At 39.6% G+C, this 22416-nt stretch overlaps 1 protein-coding gene and 1 non-coding gene across 2 annotated transcripts; one reads left to right on the forward strand and one right to left on the reverse strand.

Moving 5' to 3' along the window:
- Positions 1-15963: 15963 nt before the first annotated feature.
- On the reverse strand, positions 15964-16070 carry LOC131645409 (small nucleolar RNA R71). The gene has a single exon (XR_009297033.1). It is a non-coding gene; the product is annotated as a small nucleolar RNA R71 (small nucleolar RNA).
- An 88-nt stretch (positions 16071-16158) lies between these two features.
- On the forward strand, positions 16159-17730 carry LOC131596065 (uncharacterized). Its single transcript, XM_058868628.1, has 2 exons — positions 16159-16716; positions 16816-17730. Exons 1-2 carry the CDS (start codon positions 16159-16161, stop codon positions 17728-17730), a joined length of 1473 nt encoding a protein of 490 aa, XP_058724611.1.
- The last annotated feature ends 4686 nt before the right edge of the window (positions 17731-22416 follow it).

The following is a 22416-nucleotide window of genomic DNA, read 5'->3' on the forward strand; positions in this document are numbered from 1 at the left end:
TATCTATATGTTGGGTTTAGAATCTCGTGGACGTAAGGATGTCGTGCCAAAGGATTATGACCTTTTGAATAATTGCCGAGATGATGGATATCCTATTACGGTTGTACGTAGTTAACGAGTAGGTATTCGGAGAAGTTAAGAAGAAGAATTGATATTACATGATGCTATAATAATCTTGTGATGTTGTAAGGTATTGTGTGGATTTCTAATTGAAATGAAGGATTATACTCTACGAAGGACGAAGTTGATTTCATTCTTAGTGAAGAGTGGGACTCTGTTGAGCTATCTTGTAAGCAATGGTATATTGAGGATGATGAGCTATGTAATTATAACTACTGATGTGCACTCATTTCCATAGTTGGAATGTTTAATAGATGAAGTAAATCAGGAATTTGTTTTTGAGTGCGAGTAAGTATTGACGAGTGGTGAGTTAGAACCATGGATGGTAAAGAATGATTCTTGAACGAATGAGTAAAGAGGGCCAGAGTTGGGTATAACCTAGAAGTCTAATTGATAATGATGATTGCAATGAGTAATCAGGATAGTGCAGCAAAAGCAGAATGTAGCGTGTTGGGTAATTCTGGTGTGACCTAAGAGGAGCCAGACAATTGGAATTCAATGGTATAGGAATATGAGTATTGAGCTCTTGAAGGAAGCAGTTGGTAAAGAGTGTAAGTATTACTTTATCGCTCAATTGGAAGAGTGTGCCTAAGGTTAGTACATGGGTAAATGGAATCCATTACTACAGTGTTGATCAGTTGTGATCATACCATGGATTGTGTAATTGTATTATTCAGTTATTGAGTGTATTGTATGGATCACACCTCGAAGTTTCATTGTTGTTAGCCGTTGGAATTATAGCGAGTGGTACATCTAGGGATGGTCAAAAGCAACGTAAGAGCTGAGATTGAATGCATGAGGTATGCTTATGTTGGTTATGTCAGATGAACTTGGAGGTTCGACTAAGAAAGTGTTAACTGAGAACAGGAAGGTCAGATGGAGGACTCCTATTTGGAACTATTCACTAGAAGTATGTTTTCGAGGACGAAAACTATTTTAGTGGGGGAGAGTTGTAACACCCCATATTTTCTAATTTTAATTTAATTGGAAATTAAATTATTATTTAGAGATAATTTAGTATTTGGTTGAATTATATGGAAAATGATGAGTTATTGGCATTGGGCCTAGAGTGGTGATTAGCAGGAGAGGGGGTGTTGACTAAGCAAGCCCATTATAATATTTTATTTTATTTTTCATAAAATAAAGGAATTGGGAAAAGAGGAGAGGAAAGGAGACAGACTCTGAGAAAGGGAGAACACGTGAAGTGAGAAGAGCCAAAGGGGAAGAAGATCTTCGAAGATTCGACTCTGAGGTAAGGGGGGATTCTTCGGGTTAGTATTCCTTATGTGATTATAGGTAGTATGATTGATTAGGATTGTTGTCTAGTTCAATCGTACGTGTCGGGTTTGGGACTTTGTTAGGTTTTGATGAATTGGTATGAATTACATGATTCTGTTGATGCTCATGTTATGTGTTGTTAATACTTGTATAAAATTTGTCTGAATTATGTGTTTATATGAAAATTGATGTTATATGTGTCGTATGTTCTATGTACCTGAAATTGGGGAAAAGGGAATAGGGAAATGCTGTCAAAATAGTGAGTTTTGCTGTGCAGGTACGTAGGAACCGGTTCCCGTATGGGACGAACCGGTTCCCCCTTGTAAAAACAGAGAAATATGGATTCTGGGTAGCTGGGAACCGGTTCCCATGTAGGGACAACCCGGTTCCCCATAGTAAAAATCCGAGGCGTGATTCTGGAGACTGTCAGGAACCGGTTCCCACGTAGGGACAACCCGGTTCCTGCAGCATTTTTCTAAAAATGTTTTATCTTTGAAAACTCATAACTTTTGATCTGAGTATCCGATTTATGTGCCGTTTTGGGCGTTGCGAAGCTAATGAGATGCTTTAACTGATGAATTGATAAATGGGCAGTAGCCGACTTTACTTTAAGAACTCAAATTAATTATTGATGATTGAAACATGGTATACGTATATGTGCTTATTCATATGACTATTGATGCATGTATTTATGTTGGTGATGGGATTATAATATCCAATGAATGATGTTGGTGTATAACATGTCGTAAATGATACATGCTGTGTGACTTACTGTTGAGTTGTCTTATATAATTAATACGTGGTGTGTAATGATGATAGATGTACGAAGTATGATGATGATGATTGGTGATTGTGAATATTAATATATTGTTAATATTAATATGTTGGCTATGGTGGCAATTAACATTAATATGATGTGTATGTTAATTGTGATGATGTGATGTATGGATGTGAATGATTGAATGATGCTTATACATGTACATACTTGTTGTGACCTTATTGGTAAGAGGTGATAAGCGATGTTAAGCATCGGAATGATGATGATGTATAAAGATGTAAGTATGTGTCATGTGTGCATTATTCATAAATCATTTGCATTGGAAGGCTAATTCCCATTGTGCGGAGATTAGCGGGAAGTCATCGTGTGCCCATGTGGGGTGTGAGCGATGAGGCAGTAGTCGTGTGCCCATGTGGGGTGTGAGCGACTAGAGGGCAGTATCAAAGAGAGAAGTCCTGTGATATGATTCACGAATTTTGGTACCACATGCATAGTGTCAGTCGAATCATATGCATTGGTTATGACATGATTGGATGAGATCCAGTGTTATGCCTTGGTGTGTTTTTACATGGTTGATGTATTAAGAAGATGTTGTTAATATGACTTGATCCTTGATGAAATTGATGAGTTGTGGGCCGATGGCCAATATTGTTGGATGATGCTTGCTTGTTGTAATAATTCCGATTATATGTATGATTGAGTGGATGATAATTACTATGAGATTTTATTGCTTATGATTGCATAATGCTTATTAATTCGAATGAAACTCACCCTTACTTTGATGATTTCAGATTAAGGATGTAGCGGCGTCTTGATTGGGTGAAGATAGCTTGTAAGCTAGCCCGTAGTTTGTGTCGAGTCATGCTCTGATTGTAACACTGGGGAACGATAGTTTAGGGACGAATTATTATGTCGGTCTTGTTGTTTTATGATTGTTTTAGAATAACTTGCATGGATAATGAATATGCAATGTTATGGATTATTGTCCGCTGTGTTGAACATGAATTGTAATTATGTTAAGTGGTTCCTCGTGTAGCATGACAAATGACTATGGTATTTTTCTGTTAAAGAAGTTGTGACATCCTTGTATTTCATGTTTACTCTGAATATTATTCTATTTTCTGCGGGGGTTTAGAAGGGTGTTACATTGCTCAAGTCCAACAAGCTCAACGTGTAATTTGTGAAATTTGCCAAGGTCCTCACCAAACTGTATACTGTGTTGCTACTCCCAAGCAGATTGAAGAAATCAAATTCCTGAGGAAAAATAATCCGTATTCTAACACCTACAATCCAGGGTGGAAGAATCATCCAAATTTTGCTTGGAAAGATAACCAACAACAAGGCCCTCAGAAGGCGGAATAGGAAGTGGCTATCGAGAGATTGGCTGGACAAAGCCTTCAGTTTCAAGAAGAAACCAGAAACAACCACAGGTACACTACAGCTTCGATCAAAAATCTAGAAGTTCAAGTGGGTCAAATAGCACAGCATCTCACTCTACAGACACAAGGTGCCCTTCCGAGCGCAACTGTGAAAAATCCAAAAGACCAAGAGAAGATTAATGTTGTTACTACAAGAAGTAAGAAAGTGGCAGAATCGAAAAAAGAAAAAGAGGAAATAGATGACCCCATGGTAATAGAGGTGGATTTGGAAATAAGAGAAAATCCAAAAGAGCCAGAAGTTATGATACCACCGGTTAAACCAGTTGAAGAAAAAAATAAGAAAAAGGCTGAACCAGCGATCAAACTACCTTTCCCTTCCAGATTGACAAAGAAGAATTCAAAAGAGAAAGACTTTGAGAAGTTCACGAAATTGTTCAAAAAGCTAGAGGTAAATCTACCATTCTTTGAAGCACTTGAGCACATGCCCTTGTATAAGAAATTTATGAAGGAGGTGTTGGCGAAAAAGAGATCACTGGGAGGAGAATCAAAAACTGAAATTGAGAAGTGTGGAATAGTCTCGTCAGCAAGAAAGATCCCAATAAAGAGGAAAGATCCTGGAGCGGTGGCGATACCATGCACTATCAAGAATATAACATTTAAAAAGGTACTCCTCGATTCTGGTTCTAGTGTGAGTTTAATGCCGTTGTCCATTTTCAAAAAGCTTGAATTGGAAAAGATTAGTGAAAGTAAGACACAATTAAGGTTCGCCGATCACACCGTTAAGAAATCATATGGGGTAGCTGAAGATGTACTAGTGGAAGTTGATAAGTTTGTATTTCCTGTTGACTTCCACATCATGGACATTCCGGAAGACGAAGAAACTCCTATCCTTCTTGGGAGACCATTTTTGTCGACAGGCCGCTGCAACCTCGACATTGAAAAAGGGACACTAACACTGAGATCTTTTGATGAAGAAGTAACCTTGAAGATATTAGGATTTAAGAAACATAGGGCGGATGTAAATGATCAAACTTCTGGTGGTATGACAGAAAGTGAGGAAAAATACAAAAAGGCTAAACAGCTCCAAGAAAACGTTTCAAGCATAGCCTCTGGGGTGGAACCAACTTATGTAGCTGTCAAAAGTCCTAAGAAAGCTAAGGAAGTCAAGAAGAATTTGGGAAGTAAATTGATGAGAAAAGTTATCCATGCTTTTCATCTTCTTGAGTTCGTGGTTGCGGAAGTGAAAAGCAACAAGGTTTGGAAAAGGAAATACCCTCCATAATAAAGGGTAATGGACCGTCGAGCCATGCGACGTTAAACGAAGCGCTTTGTGGGAGGCAACCCACACTTTTAATAATTAATTTGTCTTTTTGTTTTGTTTTATTGCAGGTAATAAAAAGGGGATTTCTCTGGTGAAAGCTTGAAAGCGGCAGCTGGAGTTGATGTACCCTATGTGAGTCCTTTCCGCAGTGGGCTAAAACATTGAGGTCAATGTTTAGTTCAGGTGTGGGGGAGGTTCTATTTTATTTTATTGCTTTGCTTTGTGTTTTTGAATTCATAGTTTAATTTGTTTGGTTTGGTTGTGTTATTTTTGTTTTTCTTTTGTTTTTAAATTATGTTTCTTTTAAGTTTGTATGGTGCAGTGCTGTATGGTGTTACCAGGTGATTGATAGAAGTCGGAGTGGAGCAAACTAATAGCTAGTGGTTGAACAACACACCCCATACTTGATCTCCGCATGCATCACGGAAGTTGACACAATCAAGAGGAGAAGGTAGGACGCAAAGCATCAACACTGAACCAAGAGAGTAGTATGGTATGTTTCAGTTGAAAGGAAACCGCATGACACCAAGAGCACCTCGGAGCATGTATGCTTAACCTACCCGGTGAGATTTCAGAGCCAAATTCATAATTCCACATGAGAGTTCAGTCAGGTATGGCACTATTCACTTTGATTTTGCGTATGTTCTCATAACACAAGCACACTACGAAAACGCACACTGAGGCGAGTTTTTTTTCTGTAGCCCCGAGCCTTTCTAGCCATCCTGTATGCATGATATCCATAGTCAACCCCCTTTGAGCCGTAATGTTTGTTTTGTTCATTGTTGTTATTCTTGTTACCACCCACATATTCACTATTCATGTTATCGCTCGGCATTAATGTTATCCTCTTGAAAGACACGAAAGAACCTAAGTGTGGGGTAGTGAACCATTGAGAAAGGGGCAAGTGCAAAAAAAAAAGAGAAAGAAAAAAAAAAGGAGATGAATGTGGAACTTGTGAAAATCCAAAAAGAAATTTTGAAAAACAAAACAAAGGAAAAGTCCGTAACACTTTCCCGAAAGACTACATGAATGACTCTAAAAAGCTAAAAACAAGAGTCGAAGGTCTTAACCCCATTCTTATGATTCAAACCACTAAAAGTAGAAATGTGATCCCAACATGAATGCCGAGCACCAAAACCTTTTGTTATCCCGTTCCTTGTTTACCCCACCGAACCTAAGCCACGTTACAGCCCGAAGACCTCATGAAGTGTGTGTAATCTGTGTGTGTAGTGATTCGAGAATGTATTCAAAGTTAAAAGTAATATGCATGCCTTGGTACTGTGAGTGTAAACACTTTAACCCGGAGAGATTTTATGAGAATGTGAAAAAGCTTGGAGGTGAAAAAGTGCTCGGAAGTGATTAGGCGGTCAATAGATTGACGAAGGATGCCATAGATTCGATTGCTAAGTGAAGGTGTTTTGCGAATAACCTAATTGTGTTTTGGAGAAAAGAATCTCGTCGGTGACCTTTGTTTCGTCTCGATACATCACTTGAGGACAAGAAATGAGATAAGTGTGGGGTTGTGATCGGTCACCAATTCTAGTAAGTTTTCGCACCTTTTTTCGACAAGAATTCATGGTTTTGGTAACACTAAGTGGCAATTGCATGTGTTTTAAAGTAAGTTTTCGTATTTTCGTTTATGTGATATTGTTGCATATTAATGCTTTATGAATGTTACAAAAAGTGTCGTTTTATGCGCTGGTTGTAAGTGTTGTTGGCCAGGTTGATGCATGAGAAAATAGGAACTTGTGGCGCGCACGAATGGATGAAAAGAAGCCGGAAAAGCTGATTTTAGAGATCAACACGGGCCCCCGTGTGGAACAACACGGCCCGTGTTGAAATGTGGCTGGAAATGCAATTTTGGACCCAAGACAGAGGAACTACACTGGCACCCGTGTTCACAGACACGGCCCGTGTGGAAAAGTGCCTGGAAAGATGATTTTTGCAAAGTAACAGAAGAACAACACGAGCGCCCGTGTGCAGCAACACGGCCCGTGTTGATGAGCGCGTGCTGATTATATTTTTATGAGTTTCCTCACTCAAAGGGGATCATTAAGGGTATTTTTGGTATTTGGTTTCAACCTGAATGGAAGATAGATGATAAAAACAACTTTAGGGCAAGAGAGAAGGCACTTTTGACAGATTAGAGAAAAGAATACAAGAGAAGATTGGAGAAAGCGAGGGTTTGTGAGAGAAGAAGATCTTCATGAACGGAAGCAATTGAAGATTCAATCTCCTCGAATCTCTTGTAATGTCTTTATTCAATATCGTGTTTTCTTTTAATACTATGAGTAGCTAAACCCCCCAATGCTAGGGGGTGGCTCTGATTTCACTTTGTAATGACTCTGAGTTTGCAATTGCGATAACAATTATGTTTTTCAATGTTGATTTATTCTCTTGATGTTTCTAATGCTTTTCCTTTTGGACAAATCGGAATTGATTTATGATTATCATTTAGGTTGGACAACATTGATAATGCTTTCATGAGAATATGCTATAATAGATATTACCTAGGACTAGGAATACCTTATAGTAACCGGATATTCTTGATAACTTAATTGCTTGATTTCATTGTAAATCTCTAAGGACTTAGGGTTTAGGATGAAGGATCAAAGGTTTTTTCACTAAGGACTTATGATCAAACAACCTTAAGAACCGGTAATTGATTATTGAAAATAAGTTGTTGCAATAGAGATTTCAGAGTTGTTACATTGTCAATCATCCACTATCCCTAACATGTTACTCATATTTGTTACAAAGCCAATTTCATTTACTGCTTATTCTATTTTTCGTTAAGTTATAATTACTAAACAAAACCCCATTGAAGTTTTTATTTAATTGAACCTTGAATTGAACTCATTATTCCTGCGCAGTCCCTGAGATCGACATTAGGGGAATTTTCCCTACTATTACAAGAGGCAAAATAGTACACTTGCTATTTTTCCGATCAAGTTTCTGGCGCCGTTGCCGGGGACTGCCATAATATTGAGTTTAAGTTGAGTTCAATTAGAATTTTGTTGCTCTGCGACTAAAATTTTATTTTACGTACTTTTTATTTTTTTAATTCTAATATTTGTCTAATCTGTGTATGCGAGGTAAGACCTCAGCTGAATTTCTTTTTGACGCAGAAATTGAAAGAACCTTGCACGCAAGGCGCAGACAAGCTCGTCAAGAGAAACTGGAATCTGAAGAAGAAGTTGTGACAGTTCATTCAGATTCTGAAAGTGAAGAGGAAGTTATGGGCGAGAATCCACCTCCACCTGAGAGACTTCTCGGAGACTATGGTGCTACGAACACACTGGGTGGTAGACTAACAATTGTCAACCAACCGGTAAATGTGGCAAATTTTCAATTGCATCCGAGCACAATAAATCAGCTGGAAAGAAAACCTTTCACCGGGAAGGTTAATGAAGATGCAAACAAGCACCTGCAGAGATTTCTTACCATGAGTACGACTTTAAAAATTGAAGGGCATACCGAAGAGGCAAAGAAGCTGAGAATGTTCCCTTTCACCTTGGCCGAAGAAGCAGAAGAATGGTTCTATTCTCTTCCAGCAGGCAGTATCACGTCATGGGAAGAGATGGAGAAGGCTTTCTTGAATGAGTATTTTCCCGCCTCGGTCTTTATAAGGAAGAGGTATGATATTTTGAATTTCAAGCAACAGGAGGGTGAACTCTTAGGAGATGCTTATAAAAGATTGAAAAGGACCCTAGTGGCATGTCCCACTTACAACATGGACAAAACTGGCCAAATGCAGATATTTATGAATGGGCTCAAAATGAAAACAAAGCAGTTGATCGATACAGCAGCTGGAGGCTCAACAAATTTCACAACAGCCTCCGGAATTATCAAGATCATTGAAGCGATAGCTGCAAATGAGAATTTGGAGTTGTATGACAGGTGTACCAATAAACCTGAAAGAGTTATTGATCTGAAGTTGGAAACCTCAAATTCGGGTTGAAGATGCTATAGCTGCAGAGGTAGAAAAGAGATTAAAGGGTATGAATATAGGTACTCAACAGGTTGCTCAAGTCCAACAAGCTCAACGTGTAATTTGTGAAATTTACCAAGGTCCACACCAAACTGTATACTGTGTTGCTACTCCCAAGCAGATTAAAGAAATCAAATTCCTGAGGCAAAACAATCCGTATTCTAACACCTACAATCTAGGGTGGAAAAATCATCCAAATTTTGCTTGGAAAGATAACCAACAACAAGTCCCTCAGAAGGCGGAATGGGAAGTGGCTATCGAGAGATTGGCTGGACAATGCCTTCAGTTTCAAGAAGAAACCAGAAACAGCCACAGGAACTTTACAGCTTCGATCAAAAATCTAGAAGTTCAAGTGGGTCAAATAGCACAACATCTCACTCTACAGACACAAGGTGCCCTTCCGAGCGCAACTGTGAAAAATCCAAAAGACCAAGAGAAGATTAATGCTGTTACTACAAGAAGTAAGAAAGTGGCAGAATCGAAAAAAGAAAAAGAGGAAATAGATGACCCCATGGTAATAGAGGTGGATTTGGAAATAAGAGAAAATCCAAAAGAGCCAGAAGTTGTGATACCACCGGTTAAACCAGTTGAAGAAAAAAATAAGAAAACGGCTAAACTGGCGATCAAACTACCTTTCCCTTCCAGAGTGACAAAGAAGAATTCAAAAGAGAAAGACTTTGAGAAGTTCACGAAATTGTTCAAAAAGCTAGAGGTAAATCTACCATTCTTATAAGCACTTGAGCACATGCCCTTGTATAAGAAATTTATGAAGGAGGTGTTGGCGAAAAAGAGATCACTGGGAGGTGAATCAAAAACTAAAATTGAGAAGTGTGGAATAGTCTCGTCAGCAAGAAAGATCCCAATAAAGAGGAAAGATCCTGGAGCGGTGGCGATACCATGCACTATCAAGAATATAACATTTAAAAAGGTACTCCTCGATTCTGGTTCTAGTGTGAGTTTAATGCCGTTGTCCATTTTCAAAAAGCTTGAATTGGAAAAGATTAGTGAAAGTAAGACACAATTAAGGTTCGCCGATCACACCGTTAAGAAATCATATGGGGTAGCTGAAGATGTACTAGTGGAAGTTGATAAGTTTGTATTTCCTGTTGACTTCCACATCATGGACATTCCGGAAGACGAAGAAACTCCTATCCTTCTTGGGAGACAATTTTTGTCGACAGGCCGCTGCAACCTCGACATTGAAAAAGGGACACTAACATTGAGATCTTTTGATGAAGAAGTAACCTTGAAGATGTTAGGATTTAAGAAACATAGGGCGGTTGTAAATGATCAAACTTCTGGTGGTATGACAGAAAGTGAGGAAAAATACAAAAAGCCTAAACAGCTCCAAGAAAACGTTTCAAGCATAGCCTCTCGGGTGGAACCAACTTATGTAGCTGTCAAAAGTCCTAAGAAAGCTAAGGAAGTCAAGAAGAATTTGGGAAGTAAATTGATGAGAAAAGTTATCCATGCTTTTCATCTTCATGAGTTCGTGGTTGCGGAAGTGAAAAGTAACAAGGTTTGGAAAAGGAAATACCCTCCATAATAAAGGGTAATGGACCGTCGAGCCATGCGACGTTAAACGAAGCGCTTTGTAGGAGGCAACCCACACTTTTAATAATTAATTTGTCTTTTTGTTTTGTTTTATTTCAGGTAATAAAGAGGGGATTTCTCTGGTGAAAGCTTGAAAGCGGCAGCTGGAGTTGATGTACCCTATGTGAGTCCTTTCCGCAGTGGGCTAAAACATTGAGGTCAATGTTTAGTTCAGGTGTGGGGGAGGTTCTATTTTATTTTATTGCTTTGCTTTGTGTTTTAGAATTCATAGTTTAATTTATTTGGTTTGGTTGTGTTATTTTTGTTTTTAAATTATGTTTCTTTTAAGTTTGTATGGTGCAGTGCTGTATGGTGTTACCAGGTGATTGATAGAAGTCGGAGGGGAGCAGACTAATAGCTAGTGGTTGAACAACACACCCCATACTTGATCTCCGCAGGCATCACGGAAGTTGACACAATCAAGAGGAGAAGGTAGGACGCAAAGCATCAACACTGAACCAAGAGAGTAGTATGGTATGTTTCAGTTGAAAGGAAATCGCATGACACCAAGAGCACCTCGGAGCATGTAAGCTTAACCTACCCGGTGAGATTTCAGAGCCAAATTCATAATTCCACATGAGAGTTCAGTCAGGTATGGCACTATTCACTTTGATTTTGCGTATGTTCTCATAACACAAGCACACTACGAAAACGCACACTGAGGCAAGTTTTTTTTTTCTGTAGCCCCGAGCCTTTCTAGCCATCCTGTATGCATGATATCCATAGTCAACCCCCTTTGAGCCGTAATGTTTGTTTTGTTCATTGTTGTTATTCTTGTTACCACCCACATATTCACTATTCATGTTATCGCTCGGCATTATTGTTATCCTCTTGAAAGACACGAAAGAATCTAAGTGTGGGGTAGTGAACCATTGAGAAAGGGGCAAGTGAAAAAAAAAAAGAGAAAGAAAAAAAAAAGGAGATGAATGTGGAACTTGTGAAAATCCAAAGAGAAATTTTGAAAAACAAAACAAAGGAAAAGTCCGTAACACTTGCCCGAAAGACTACATGAATGACTCTAAAAAGTTAAAAACAAGAGTCGAAGGTCTTAACCCCAATCTTATGATTCAAACCACTAAAAGTAGAAATGTGAACCCAACATGAATTCCGAGCACCAAAACCTTTTGTTATCCCGTTCCTTGTTTACCCCACCGAACCCAAGCCACGTTACAGCCCGAAGACCTCATGAAGTGTGTGTAATCTGTGTGTGTAGTGATTCGGGAATGTATTCAAAGTTAAAAGTAATATGCATGCCTTGGTACTGTGAGTGTAAACACTTTAACCCGGAGAGATTTTGTGAGAATGTGAAAAAGCTTGCAGGTGAAAAAGTGCTCGGAAGTGATAAGGCGGTTGATAGATTGACGAAGGATGCCATAGATTAGATTGCTAAGTGAAGGTGTTTTGCGAATAACCTAATTGTGTTGTGGAGAAAAGAATCTCGTCGGTGACCTTTGTTTCGTCTCGATACATCACTTGAGGACAAGCAATGAGATAAGTGTGGGGTTGTGATCAGTCACCATTTCTAGTAAGTTTTCGCACCTTTATCCGACAAGAATTCATGGTTTTGGTAACACTAAGTGGCAATTGCATGTGTTTTAAAGTAAGTTTTCGTATTTTCGTTTATGTGATATTGTTGCATATTAATGCTTTATGAGTGTTACAAAAAGTGTCGTTTTATGCACTGGTTGTTAGTGTTGTTGGCCAGGTTGATGCATGAGAAAATAGGAACTTGTGGCACGCACGAATGGATGAAAAGAAGCCGGAAAAGCTGATTTCAGAGGTCAACACGGGCCCCCGTGTGGAACAACACGGCCCGTGTTGAAATGTGGCTGGAAATGCAATTTCGGAGCCAAGACAGAGGATCTACACGGGCACCCGTGTTCACAGACACGGCCCGTGTGGAAAAGTGCCTAGAAAGATGATTTTTGCCAAGGAGCAGAAGAACAACACGGGCGCCCGTGTGCAGCGACACGGCCCGTGTTGATGAGCGCATGCTGATTATATTTTTATGAGTTTCCTCACTCAAAGGGGATCATTAAGGGTATTTTTGGTATTTGGTTTCAACCTGAATGGAAGATAGATGATAAAAACAACTTTAGGGCAAGAGAGACGGCACTTTTGACAGATTAGAGAAAAGAATACAAGAGAAGATTGGAGAAAGCGAGGGTTTGAGAGAGAAGAAGATCTTCATAAACGGAAGCAATTGAAGATTCAATCTCCTCCAATCTCTTGTAATGTCTTTATTCAATATCGTGTTTTCTTTTAATACTATGAGTAGCTAAACCCCCCAATGCTAGGGGGGTGGCTCTAATTTCACTTTGTAATGACTCTGAGTTTGCAATTGCGATAACAATCATGTTTTTCATTGTTGATTTATTCTCTTAATGTTTCTAATGCTTTTCCTTTCGGACAAATCGGAATTGATTTATGATTATCATTTAGGTTGGACAACCATTGATAATGCTTTCATGAGAATATGCTATAATAGATATTACCTAGGACTAGGAATACCTTATAGTAACCGGATATTCTTGATAACTTAGTTGCTTGATTTCATTGTAAATCTCTAAGGACTTAGGGTTTAGGATGAAGGATCAAAGGTTTTTTCACTAAGGACTTAGGATCAAACAACCTTAAGAACCGGTAATTGATTATTGAAAATAAGTTGTTGCAATAGAGATTTCAGAGTTGTTACATTGTCAATCATCCACTATCCGTAGCATGTTACTCATATTTGTTACAAATCCAATTTCATTTACTGCTTATTCTATTTTTCGTTAAGTTATAATTACTAAACAAAACCCCATTGAAGTTTTTGTTTAATTGAACCTTGAATTGAACTCATTATTCCTGCGCAGTCCCTGAGATCGACATTCGGGGAATTTTCCCTACTATTACAAGAGGCAAAATAGTACACTTGCTATTTTTCCGATCAATAGGATATAGAAAATAAGATGCATCTTGTTGGTATATTTAGTACCAATATATCCTTAAAATCCTTCCTTCAATCATGCAGTCTTATCCCTACACAGCATCAGGATCCATCTCCTTCCGATGTGGGCTAGGTGACCACTCCTTGCCCTCTTTGGCCTCGGGTGTTACATTCTCCTCGCCCTCTTTGGCCTCCTTAACTATGGAGGTCACTTATCCAAATACTAATCTTAGTTAAGCCTCCATAACTATGGAGTTATTATTTGGTAGGATACCGAAATGAAGATGCATCGTGTTGGTATATGTAGTACCAATCAATCCTTAAAAGCCTTCCTTCAACCATGGAATCTCATCCCTGCACAGCCTCAGGATCCCTCTCATTCTAATGTGAGTTCGGTGACCACTCCTTGCCCTCTTTGGCCTCAGGTGTTACATGCTCCTCGCCCTCTTTGTCCTCGGGTGTTACATGATAACACGAAAACGTATCGTATATTTAGCTTAATTTACATGCATTATTATTCTATTTTATTTCGATTTTATTATTTTATTTTGTATTATGCTGGTATTTCTATCTGTTTTCTGGAATTTATTTAATCGAAGCTCGCAAAAGAAATAGTCGGAAAAAGGACTTAAAATGGAGAAGAATTGCTTAAAATGCCAATTGCAAGAGGAGGTGCAAATAGGAGAAGAAGTTGGCCCAGAAGAAAGCGGCCCAACGCGCAAGACTGAGTCCAGCACGTGACGGATGGCATGCTGAGGTACCTTCCAGTCAGCGTACCCCCCTCCCTGCCGTACGGCACCCCCCTTAATAATAGTGTGGGACGTAAGTCACACACTCGAGCCCAGAAGACGTTCGTCCAAATTTTTCTCCGCCATTGTCTCCTCCGTGAAGCAGCACTGAAACCAATTAAAGAGCAGAATCAAACCTAATGCAACTCTATAAATACCCTTCAAGAATTATTGAGAGGGTTACGAAGTTTTGCCCTACTGCCGTCATTTACATTTTCTCTGCAATTTCCAGCTCAAGTCTACTTCTTCCAAACCATTTTCTGCAATAGATTTCCACACCGGAAATACTATTGTAATTCAGTTTGTTTTCAGCATTTATTTTCGTCCCGGATTCAAGATTTGGTACAGCAAGATTACACTTTCAGTCTGCAATTTAATTCAGGTTTATTTATTAGCATTTAATTATTATTATCAGTTTATGTTAGTTTATAGAATTATGCCCGGAATATTTTTTACCTGCTATATATGTTCTGCTCTATCTATTAAATTAATGTCCGGCTAAATCATTTTTATCGGTATGTAAGGTCACATAAACGAGGGAATCGAGTAACACTGTCGACGTATTTTATTAATTAAATTTATTTATCTGGTTTTAATTTCTAATGCTTAATTTTACTGTTTTGTAACGAGAGTTAAAAACAATAGAAGTTAGGATCAATAAAAACGAGAGTTTGAGATTTTAACTGGACAGTGGAAATTATACATTAACTTTAAATACAGCGAGAGCGCTTTAAGGTTAATTAGACTTCATCGGATTTCAAAAATAATCTTTAAACTTTATTTGATACGGCGAGAGCGCTTACTTAGGTTTAATAATGAGATCGAAATCAATAAACATGAGAGTGTGAGAGGAAGGTTTTTAAACAAGTGATTTCTACAGAAAGAATATTTTAAATTACGATTCGCATTGATAGTTTACTAGATCCCCGATGTCCGACCGTTACATACCGATTATATTCCCGCTTATTTAATTAAACTATATCCCTTTTATTTTCCCGTCTGATCAATAATCAAATCAGATATTATCCTTAAATTTACGTAGTAATGATTAACTACACTAGGTCGATTCTTAGTCCCTATGGGTTCGATATCTTTTAAAACTACGCGATAGACTATGCACTTGCAGTCATAATCACAGACATACCCCATTGTCGCGATCAAGTTTTTGGCGCCGTTGTCGGGGACTAATTTAGTCGACGATCGTAATTAACTGTTACGTTGTAGAGACTAAGGCAAACTCAATTATTCTAATTCCCTTTTGTGTATGCCAAGTACTTGCTCTCGAAGTGAAGACTTAGTGCTGCCAATTCCCGAACCGGAGCGTTCTATCACTGTATCATGTCGATTACGACGTACTCGCACTCTTGTTCCTACTCCTACTTCTGAACCAGTTGAAGAATCAAACATGGGAGAACAGCCGCGTCCTCTCAAATTTTACGCTATTCCTTCGCAAGCTGAACCTCACAATAGCATTGCTGCTCCTGCTATTGAGGTGAACAATTTCGAGCTTAAACCATCATTGTTGTCAGTTGTACAACAAAACCAATTTTCTGGAAATGCGACGGAAGATCCTAATCTTCATTTGTCAGTGTTCTTGCAATATGCAGACACTGTAAAAGCAAATGGTGTCAGTTTGGAAGCTATCCGACTGCGCCTTTTTCCTTTTTCACTAAGGGATAGAGCTAGAGCCTGGCTCCAGTCTTTACCTGTCAATTCTGTCACGACCTGGAATGAACTTAAGAAAGTCTTCCTGGCACGTTATTTTCCACCTAGTAAGATCGCGATGCTAAGAGCCTAGATCAATGGGTTTAGACAAAAAGACAACGAGTCATTATTCGAAGCGTGGGAGAGATACAAAGACATGCTTAGACTTTGTCCACATCATCGTTTAGAACAATGATTAATCATCCATACCTTCTACAATGGTCTCCTCTATAATACGAGACTTACAATTGACGCCGCCGCAGGTGGCGCACAGATGGATAAAGAATATGTTGATGCCTACGCACTTATCGAAAGTATGGCTCAAAACCATTATCAATGGGGAAGCGAGAGAGCTCAGTCAGAGAAAAATTCTGTAGAGAAATCTTCAGCGAAGAGTGGGATGTATGAGATAAGTAGCCTCGAACGCGTTAACGCCAAAGTCGATGCCCTAACTCAGAAGATTGAAAACCTCACTATAGCACCTGTAGCCGCCGTGGCTGCTGTTTCCCCCAATTGCGAAATATGCAGGATGTCTGGACATGCTGCCCCCGAGTGCCAACTTTTGGCAGGAGTTTCCCCCGAACCAGTAAACTATGCTCAAGGAAACCCCTACTCAAACACGTATAACCCAGGATGGAAGAATCACCCTAATTTCTCGTACAAGAACAATAATGCTTTGTACACACCTGGTCAAGCACCCAGTGTACCACCTGGATATCAAAAGGCACCATTCGCTGCTCCTAATGTCCCTAGGAAGTCTAACTTAGAAATAATGATGGAAAATTTCATAGACACTCAAACTCAGACTAATAAGGATTTCATAAACCAGAACGTGCACACCAATGAGCAAATCAAATAGTTAGCGACTAAAGTAGACGCGTTGGCCACTCACAACAAGATGCTTGAGACATAAATCTCTCAAGTGGCACAGCAACAAGCACCTACTTCCGCACCTGCTGGGACATTTCCAGGAAATCCACAACCAAACCCAAAAGGACATGCTCATGCTATTATTCTGCGAAGTGGTAGAGAGATGGACGAACCGACTGACCCTAGGCTTAAAAACCCTGCTATGTTCCAAAGCCCTAGGAAGATAACTGAGGAGGAAAGTAGACCCAAGGATAAACTGAGTGATCCGAAAGAGAAAGAAGACAAAGAAGGCGAGATGGAGGAGAAAGAAGCGCCATACATACCTCCACCACCTTATAAACCACCTATCCCGTACCCTCAAAGACTCAAGAAATCTAAAAACATAGGGCAATTTAAGAAATTTGTCGAACTTCTTAAACAGTTAAACATCACAATTCCGTTTACAGAAGCCATTACCCAAATGCCCTCATATGCTAAGTTCCTAAAAGAAATCCTATTGAATAAGAAGAAATTAGAAGACAACGAGACCGTAACACTCACTGCTGAATGTAGTGCCATAATTCAAAATAAAATGCCACCTAAGCTGAAAGACCTAGGAAGTTTTTCCATACCTTGCAATATAGGAAAATTTGACATAGACAAAGCTTTATGCGACTTAGGAGCTAGTATTAGCCTAATGCCTTTGTCCATTTGCGAGAAACTAAACATGGGAGATCTAAGACCAACCAAGATGTCAGTACAACTTGCAGACCGATCTGTCAAGTATCCTGTAGGTGTTCTTGAAAATGTACCCATCCGCATTGGACAATTCTACATCCCTACGGATTTCATAATTATGGACATAAAAGAAGACGTCAATACTTCTATAATCTTAGGAAGACATTTCCTAGCTACCGCTGGAGCCATTATAGACGTAAAGAAAGGCAAGTTGACATTCGAAGTAGGTGAGGAGAAGGTCGAGTTTATTCTAACATAATTCCTTCAAGCCCCAGCTATAGAAGATACATGTTATCTGGTGGATGTTATTGATGAATGTGTAAGAGAGATAGGATTATCAGAAGAATCTTACTCTGAAGTTATAAAGATTCCGATGCCCCTGATTTTCGAAGATGACAATTGGCGTCCAGAATATCGAGACGATAGTTTAAGCGAATGCTTAGCTTTAACACCCAACCCTATGCCTTTCCCAAAGAAACCAGCCTTGGACCTTAAACCATTACCCAAGACTCTTAGGTATGAATATCTAGACGATGAGCTCAATAGACCAGTAATAGTCAACGCCGAGCTAGGAGCCACAGAGACCGAGAAGCTATTACAAGTATTAAGGAAGTACCCATCTGCGTTAGGATATAACATTGCTGATCTGAATGGAATAAGTCCTTCCATATGTATGCATCGCATCATGTTGGAAGAAGATTGCAAAACCTCTAGGGAGCATCAAAGAAGGATTAACCCTATCCTGAGCACAGTAATTAAAGATGAAGTTACCAAACTTCTGAATGCTGGAATTATATATCCAATCTCTATAGTCAGTGGGTGAGTCCGTTCCATTGTGTACCAAAGAAGGGAGGCATAACAGTTACCGTAAACAAGTCAGGCGAATCTATAGCCGAACGAAAGGTAACTGGAGCAAGGATGTGTATTGACTATCGTAAGTTAAACAAAGCCACGAGGAAAGACCATTTCCCTTTTCCATTTATTGACCAAATGTTCGAACGCTTAGCAAAACATTCCTATTACTGCTACTTGGATGGTTACTCAGGATTCTTTCAAATCCCAATTCACCCTGACGACCAAGAGAAAACAACCTTCACGTGCCCTTATGGAACATTCGCTTATAGACGAATGCCTTTCAGATTATGCAACGCCCCTGCGACATTTCAGAGATGCATGATGTCAATTTTCGTTGATTACATAGACAACATCATGGAAGTCTTTATGGACGACTTCTCTGTGTGTGGGGAAGATTTCGAAGGATGTCTCCCAAATCTAGAAAAAGTATTGGACAGATGTGTACAAGTTAACCTCGTCATAAACTAGGAAAAGTGTCACTTTATGGTTAAACAAGGGATTGTACTTGGACACGTAGTCTCCGAAAGAGGAATTGAAGTCGATAAAGCAAAGATCGGAGTAATAGAAAATCTCCAACCCCCAAAAATAGTTAGAGAGATACGGAGCTTCTTAGGACACGCAGGTTTCTACAGAAGATTCATAAAGGACTTTTCTAAGATCTCTAAACCTCTTACTAGCCTCTTAATGAAAGACGTTGAGTTTAACTTCAACGATGAATGTCTAGAAGCCTTTGAAGTACTAAAGACAGCCCTGATATCTGCACCCATAATGCAACCACCCGACTGGAATTTACCATTTGAAATTATGTGTGATGCAAGCGACTATGCTGTAGGAGCTATCTTAGGCCAAAGGAAAGATAAGAAACTCCACGCAATATATTATGCAAGTAGGACCTTAGACCCTGCGCAAATGAATTACGCCACAACCGAAAAGGAATATTCTCTCCAAACGAAATATTCTCTCCAAACGAAATCTCCAGCTAACACCGAGTTACTAGGATATCCCACAGGCATGGATGCCTTGATAGAAGTCGATGATGAGTACTTCCCTGATAACATCAGTGACTACTTTTGGAGTACCATATCTGGTAGAAACCAGAATGATCTACGACTCTCTTCAGAATCCACAATCCCGCCATTAGGTATTTCCAGATGATTCTAGCTTTCACACTTCTTGGAAAACCTTTGGGCGATACTTCGGTGACTAAGGATGAGCTAGGCATTATGATGTGTGTTTTCCAAGCCAAACCAGTTATGGGACTTTCATTTATGCTTGCTAGGATGGCCACTCTGGCCCAAGACACCATCGGTCCTATTCTTGTAGGGGGTCTTGTTACTAAGGTCGCACGTGCTTTATCTTTGAGAGGCCCGCTTGCTAGATTGATTCCTTATGGAGGATTCAAATCCATGGACATGGAGTTTTGCTTCAACAAGAGTCTGATTAGCAACTACGAGTCTCCACCTTATCAGCTTATCGTGAACTATGAGCCAGTTAATCATTTTGCTCTACCTTGCATTAGGTTCATAAGTGTTCACAAGAAAGAAAATTGGATTTATGACTTGGAAGGACAAGGCGAGAGCGACTTCGAGGAAGAAGAAAGTGATCCGAGGACACCGACTGGCTACTATTACAATGACACTACACCTGATGAGGATGTGCCTATGGTTGACCACGCCGCTGCTATAGAGACCCTTCGGAACGATGTTGCTGTACTTCGTACCGATTTAGGGAGACTCCGAGGAGATTTCCACGGATTTATGGATTTGGTCACGGCAAATCTCGACAGTTTTCATCAACACTTTCAGTCCATCCCGCCTCCGAAAAGTGGCTAATTGAAGACCGCTAATTTTTATTTCTAACTCTTACATTTAGACAATAAGGACATCGTCTAGTTTAAGTGTGGGGGAAGAGAATGCTTAGTTAGGATTTACCGCTTTAGAAGTTTTAAATTTTTAGTTTTTCAAATTTCAGCATTTTAATTAGTTAGTATTTCTATTTTTAGAACAAAGTTTTAATTTTCAGTTTTTGATTCTAATAAAATTCAGCATTTTCTTTATTCTGGTTTTTACTTTTCTCTGCTTTGTTTCATCTGCTAAATCCTTGTGTGTGCATTATAATAATTGCTGCTATATGCTATTGTTAAAAATAAATATTGCTGCACTAATGTATTTGTGGAACACAACACAATTCTAGTCTGCTACCTATACTCTACTCTGCTGCTGTTATAAAAATTTATATTGGTATAGGCTATTTATTTATTATACTGAGAATTATATACACACCCTTTATAATACTTTGACTATCAGTCAAAAGTATTTATGTCATTACTGTTGGTCCAATAGCAATGCATGCATTCTGGTCAAAAAGCAAATTATGGAATCTCTGCATGCACGCTGCACACACGCGACAGACGCACATGCATGTACATGCATGCCTGCCGTCCTCCAGAGAGGGCCCCACGCCATTCGTCCCCCCTTGCCTCCTTCCGTTCGGCGCCCTCCTTAAATGCAGAGAAGTGCATTTGTTTCGTTTCAAGCCCAGAAGCAACCAATTTCTCTGCTATTTCAAACTTCTCAGTGCTAAATTAATTTCCATTTTCATCTTCAATACAAACCTCACCTTAATCTCCATTCAATACTCGGTCAATCTATTTTCAACCTTCACACCACTATATTATCCCACTGCTACAAACAGAACCACAAGTATTTTTTCTTCTATTTCTCCAAAATTTTCTTTCACACTTCCAGCAGAAAATTTACTATGGCTAACCTTAACAACCAAAATGAAGAGTTTCCTGGCGTTATTTTCCGAATTGGAGAAACGGGAGAAATTCAACGAAACCGATACCGAAGTTTCGCTCAGAGAGGGTTGGTAGCATCAAGGTTCGCCCATATCGATAGCTTGCGAAGTTTGGGGCTGTTCGAAACCGGTGTGCAAATATTACTCCAGCAAACGGGTTTATCATTCGTGAGCACACTAGACTTTCCCACATACGAGGCGTTAACCTTGGAGTTCCTAAGCTCTTACATTTAAACACACCCACTGACGCTTCTCACAACCTTATCGGAACCGCTACCTTCCGACTATTCAACCGAGAATACACCATGAATCAAGAAAGCATTAGTGCTCTTTTTCGGTCCACACGTGTTGAAGGAGTCAACTATAGAATTCCGCCCGAGCTTGACTGGCAAGGAGCCTCAAATGATACTTGGCGTCGAATATCCGCTAATGAAAATATCGCTCCCGACATGCGCTTCTCTTCACAAATTCATAATCCGGCTATGCCTTACTTCCACCGCATTTTAGCAAATACTATTTTTGGAAGAACCAACAGCAACAAAGTCAATGGTAAGGAGTTATACTTCTTTTATTGTGCCTTCGCCAATCGTAGGATCAATGCCAGCACTTTCCTTATGTCTCACATTCAAGCTCTTGTATCAAGAGAAGGAAACACACCATTCTGTGTAGGATGGCTTGTCACTGGTATAGCTCGAGCCCTCGACCTGAATGATAGGCTCGAAAATCTACCTTATCTACCGCCCGTTTTTATGGATATCAATAACTGCAGAGCTGGTCGCCTTATCAAATCAAGACCAGACGGAAGGTACAACCTCATGGTGCGAAACAAGGAAATTCGTAGTGTCATACTGCCAAACATCGAGATCACTAGGATAGACCGCAGAGACAACTGGATCTATGATCTTGACGCACATGCTCCTGGTGAGAACGTAGAAGATAATCAAAATAATGCAGATAATGTGGATGAGGTTGAACAGGAAATGGATCAAGGAGAGCCCTAGCCTGATGAAAACCCCCAACCCAATCCTGAAAATGTTGCAGGACCATCTGTACCTCCACCCCGAAGACGGAACCAACCAGTCACACTGGATGATGTGTATAGAGAGATGATACGCAACCACGAGGAAGAAACTCAGTGTCATCAAAGGATTGAGGCGGGTCAGAACGAAATGATGACGCTGATGCGTGAAATGCAAAGAGATCAACACGACTATGCATACTGGAATGATCGTAGCATTGTAGACCTCACTGAAGAAATGCATTGCTTAACATATTGTGTTGAAGGCTTACA

This window comes from Vicia villosa, linkage group LG1 (assembly GCF_029867415.1).
Source record: "Vicia villosa cultivar HV-30 ecotype Madison, WI linkage group LG1, Vvil1.0, whole genome shotgun sequence".
Taxonomy (NCBI): Eukaryota; Viridiplantae; Streptophyta; class Magnoliopsida; order Fabales; family Fabaceae; genus Vicia; species Vicia villosa.

Coding starts and splice junctions, on each gene's coding strand:
- LOC131596065 (XM_058868628.1), top strand. CDS start 16,159: ATGGATAAAGAATATGTTGATGCCTACGCACTTATCGAAAGTATGGCT. Junction 16,717..16,815: donor AGGATTTCATAAACCAGAAC/GTGCACACCAAT, acceptor CAAGTGGCACAG/CAACAAGCACCTACTTCCGC.